This window comes from Borostomias antarcticus, assembly GCF_949987555.1.
Source record: "Borostomias antarcticus genome assembly, chromosome: 2".
Lineage (NCBI taxonomy): Eukaryota > Metazoa > Chordata > Actinopteri > Stomiiformes > Stomiidae > Borostomias > Borostomias antarcticus.
Genome location: NC_140235.1, coordinates 11,234,864 through 11,239,665, shown reverse-complemented (window position 1 = coordinate 11,239,665; position 4,802 = coordinate 11,234,864). Strand labels below are relative to the sequence as shown.

General features: G+C 41.9%; 1 protein-coding gene across 1 annotated transcript; it reads left to right on the top strand.

The window, feature by feature from the left end:
* Nucleotides 1-685: 685 nt before the first annotated feature.
* On the top strand, nucleotides 686-4,036 carry pkz (protein kinase containing Z-DNA binding domains; the record flags this gene model as incomplete). Its single annotated transcript, XM_084453264.1, has 10 exons — nucleotides 686-1,143; nucleotides 1,354-1,395; nucleotides 1,583-1,702; nucleotides 1,931-2,050; nucleotides 2,185-2,283; nucleotides 2,594-2,762; nucleotides 2,861-2,998; nucleotides 3,156-3,257; nucleotides 3,421-3,483; nucleotides 3,648-4,036. The coding sequence occupies 10 exons, from the start codon at nucleotides 686-688 to the stop codon at nucleotides 3,771-3,773; spliced, it is 1,437 nt and encodes a 478-aa protein (XP_084309390.1). The 3' UTR covers nucleotides 3,774-4,036.
* Between the last annotated feature and the right edge of the window lie 766 nt (nucleotides 4,037-4,802).

Sequence of the window (4,802 nt, the reverse complement as noted above, 5' to 3'; positions counted from 1 at the left end):
CTCGTGGAATCTCTTTAAGGGTGTCCCTATTCAGGAAGTGTGTGCGGCGGCATGTTGGGCATTTCGGCATGCTCATTTTTATAGGTTGGATGTCACGGCACCAACTCTAGCACATTCAGTCCTCTGTTTGGGTTCCTCTTAGGACTTGGAGTCTGTTGTGTGAGGGTCCATTGGGGACAGTTGTCGTTTTTGCAGGCATGTCTGGTAATCCGGGAGTCAGTATTTTCCTATAGTGAGACATGAAACGATTGCTATGAAAGAGAACTTTAGGTTATTTGCATAACCCCGGTTCTCTGAGTAGCATGAGTGAGTGTCTCACCAGACCACCCTCCTTGCTACGGAAGCGAGGAAGAGGTGTGCTTGTTTTGAATGACGACTGACATTGTGTCTACGCTTTATATAGGAGGAGGGTCCTTCCCTTCCAGACATGGGCGCCATCTGTGCCAGCCAATGAGGGCTGGCACAATGTTATTGAGCTTCTAATGAGGCCACGCAGGGGGCGTTCCCATAGTGAGACACTCACTCATACTACTCAGAGAACCGGGGTTATGCAAATAACCTAAAGTTTTGAGCTCTACATCATTTAGTCGTCTGTCAACTCTAATAGGCATAGCCTAGGCCTATATAACATTAAACATAAATGCTGTCAAGTGCTAAAATGAATTATTTTACTTGTGTGCAGATCATGGCATTTGAACAACAAGGAAAGATGGAAGAAAAAATATGTAATTTTTTAAAAGACAAGAAGGAAGGAGCCACAGCTCTTGTAATAGCAAAGGGTGTTGGACTGAAGACTACCAAGGATGTGAACGGTGTCCTCTACAAGCTACAGAAAGGTGGCCAGCTGTTCTACAGTCAGGACCAACCACCACTTTGGTCCCTTCAGAAGCTCACTGGAGTCAGTGTGAGAGGTCAGGAGCCTGCACAACCAGACGCCCTGGAGCGGGAAGTAAGAAGGGTACTGAAATGGGACGGCAAAGGGATGAGTGCACTTCAAATAACAAAGAACTTGGGCAAATCACGAACCGTGGTGAACAAGTGTCTTTATGACATGCAAAGCAGAGGGGTGGCTGAGAAGTCAGAGAATGGAGTGTGGATGGTGAGCGATGGAAGCAGTGAAGGACAACTGATAACCTATACTGGGTAAGGTCAAACAAATTCAACTGATAACCTATACTGGGTAAGGTAAAACAAATTGAACTGATAACCTATACTGGGTAAGGTAAAACAAATTCAACTGATAACCTATACTGGGTAAGGTAAAAGAAATTCATTTTGGAAGGAGATTGAGGAATGATGTGTAAGCAGGTGAGTATTTGACCTTTTTTGATGTCACATTCATTCTTTCTGCAGGGAAGAACAAGATAATTACATCAGACTGACTGCCAACTCCAGGTATAGGACTGTAATATTTATTTATTAATAATATTTATCAATTTAGAAGAGTATTGTTAAAATATTGAATGTCAAGTATTTGCTGAGCTGTAAGTGAAGTATTTCAATTATGAAAAGGCCTTCACTACTGTGTTTCACTGTGTAGACATACCATCACCAACTGAATTTGCATTGTCTTTACCTGTAGGTTCTCACAAGATTTTGAACTCGTGTCTGTGCTGGGTGCAGGAGGTTTTGGTTGCGTTATCAAAGCAAGGCACAAGGTTGACGGCAAAAACTATGCTGTGAAGATTGTGGAGTATACCGGGTAAGATAGAATATTGTAATACAGCCTTATTGCACAGGCAGGTAGCTTCTAGTGTGGCCTCCTCATTTTAACTTGACCGTGCACCTTGTTCTCTAAGACCTTCACTTTAACTTAGAAGGCAAGGGTGCCACATGTCACACTGCTAGAGTGCTACACACAGGAATGAGATATGCATTTCCAGTGCAATCAATCATTGATGTGCTTATGGTGTGTTTCAATCTCTTGCAGAAATTCAGATCGGGAGGTGAAAGCACTGGCTTTGTTAAAGCATCCTAACGTTGTCCAGTACAATACGACTTGGAAAGAGGATGCTTATTGGATGAAAGATTCTGGCTACAGCAGCTCAATGTAGGTAAAACTATATCAATATTTACTTTTGTCAACCCAAATCTTTGTACCATTGAGGCATTGTAAGACTTTTAAGAAATATTAAATGAAATCTCTTCAGATGTAATCTGGCTAGCTCTGCATTTCCTGTATAGGTCCTCCGAACTCTCAGGTTCAGACCAGGAAGACTCATTTGGAACAAATAATGGAAATGGTGTAAAAGCAAGCAGCAACTCGCAGAGAAGTGGCTTAAGGTAAAAGCATGACATATACAGTAATGTATTTGTTTATTTTATTTACGTTTTGAGTTGGTGGAGTGTACATACAGTGCCCAACATACAGTGATTATAAGGAAATGATAATATCACACTGTTTTGAATATCTGTTTTGTTCAGTCATCCTTACACATGCAAAGTATTTATATTCGAACCTCTATGGTAGCTTCTGTCCTTGAGGGCTGAGGGCCGCTCTTAATTTCTTGTGTGTGTGTGTGTGTGTGTGTGTGTGTGTGTGTGTGTGTGTGTGTGTGTGTGTGTGTGTGTGTGTGTGTTCCCTCTGTGCCAGTGGACAGAACGTGCCTTGTCTGTTCATTCAAATGGAGTTCTGCGAGGAGGGGACACTCAAAGAATGGATTGCAGGAGACAAGAAGGAGGGCGCACATCACATATTTCAGCAAATAGTGCGTGGAGTAGAATACATCCACTCTGAAAACCTCATCCACAGAGATCTTAAGGTACAGTAGAGCCTTTTGTCTGGAATGTTTGTATGTCTCCTTCATTTCCACTTGCAGGATGATAGGTGGGATTATTGTGCTTTACTTTCTGTTTTTAGCCAGAAAATGTATTCATTGGAAGGGATGAGACCATTAAGATCGGAGACTTTGGGCTTGTGACTATGATCAACACTCGTGAAGGCTCTGTTAAACGAACATTAGACAAAGGAACACCGATTTACATGAGCCCAGAGCAGGTAATAAATGCATTACACTATGAAGTCAGGTTTATGGTTCAAAGATTCAATCCCCTCTTGTCTTCTTATACAGTTGCTACATGTTGTAAATATCACGCTTAAATCACTGCATGCTTAATGGAATGCACCTCAGATCCTTAACACATTCTGTTTTCAGGAGGTTAAGGAGTTTTATGATGAGAAAACAGACATTTTCTCGCTTGGATTGATTTGGTTTGAGCTTCTGTGGAAAATGTCCACTGTCGCAGAGAAGTGCAAGGTAAGCATGATGCAGATTCAACTTCTGCACTCCGGATTCAAAATCAAACTTTTGGGGGTTATTATTATAAAATCAGATTCACATTGTATAATGTACTAGCCTACTGTATGCACTGTTAGCTGATCCAAAACAATATGACATCTAAATTGCATTCCTATCACAGGTGCTCAGTGATCTGCGGAAGCAAGTCTTTCCTGTAGGCTTCGATAAGGAGTTTGTGAACGAGGTGAGGAGTTCTGAAAAATGTTGATAAGGCCAATTTGTGTCCTGTATATGTACTCTTATCAATTTTATGCTCTCAGCATAAGTTGCCCTTTTATTTCTAATGTTCCTGGGAATATTTGGTCTTCATCATTGCACCCAATATTGTTCTAATTTTCTCTTTTGTAGCATAAACTGATCAGGAGAATGCTCTCAGAGAGGCCTGCAGACAGGCCAGGCACAGAAGAGATTGCTGATTTCATTGAAAGGTTCCTACAGAAGAACTCACGTAAACTACAACAGAATACTGTGTAAAACTCAGTAGCATGGACTGGATAGTCAGTGCCAGGAGTCTGACAACATGTGTTCAGTATGTTGAGTAGCTGTTCAACAGAGAATTTTTTTATGAAAAGAGATCATTTGCCACTTTCACCTTGAAGGTGTCTTACTGTGATATTTTAAGTAAATTGTAACAATGTTATCCTGAGCCTTAGTAATCACCCTGCCCATGTGAGAATATAGCTGGGTATCTGTAGGTTAAATGCTCACTTTGAACATATTAGGTTTTTTTATTTTTATTATTGTGGCCATGTTTCTTGGTTTTAAAATGGACCATGCGTTTCTTGGGATTTAAATGGCACTAGTTTTAAAAAGGAGACTAGACTTTTGCCTTGTTAGATGCTGATGTGTTTTATATGGTTATTTCATGCATGTTGGTGGGCATTCACATTGAGTCTGGTGTTCGTTGATCAGTGGAGGGCAGTGCAGCTGTGTGGGGGTGTCAATACTTTGCCCGTTTTACGAGAGAGAGTTCTGATTTTGAATCCACCCAGCACAAGCTGTCCCTCGCTTTAAATGTGTGCACACAGGGATACAGCTGCTGGTCAGGTAGCTAATATCCTGTCAGAGATTTTGTATGTACGGATGTATGAATGTATGTGTCTGTGTGGGCAAATGGTTGTGTGTGTGTCTGGGTAGGTGGTAGTATGTGTGTGTATGTGTAGCTGCTTGTGTGTGTTAGTAGATGCTTGTGTGTGTGTGCATGTATGTGTGTAGGTGGTTGGATGTGTTTGTTAGGTGGTTGTGCGTCTGAGTGAAGGTGGTTGTGCGTCTGATTGAGTGTGTCTGTGTTGGTAGGTGGTTGTGTGTGTGTGAGTAGGTGGTGCATGTCTGTGAGTAGGTGGTTGTGTGTGTGTGAGTAGGTGGTGCATGTCTGTGAGTAGGTGGTTGTGTGTGTGTGAGTAGGTGGTGCATGTCTGTGAGTAGGTGGTTGTGTGTGTGTGTGTGAGTAGGTGGTGCATGTCTGTGAGTAGGTGGTTGTGTGTGTCTGAGTAGGTGGTGCAT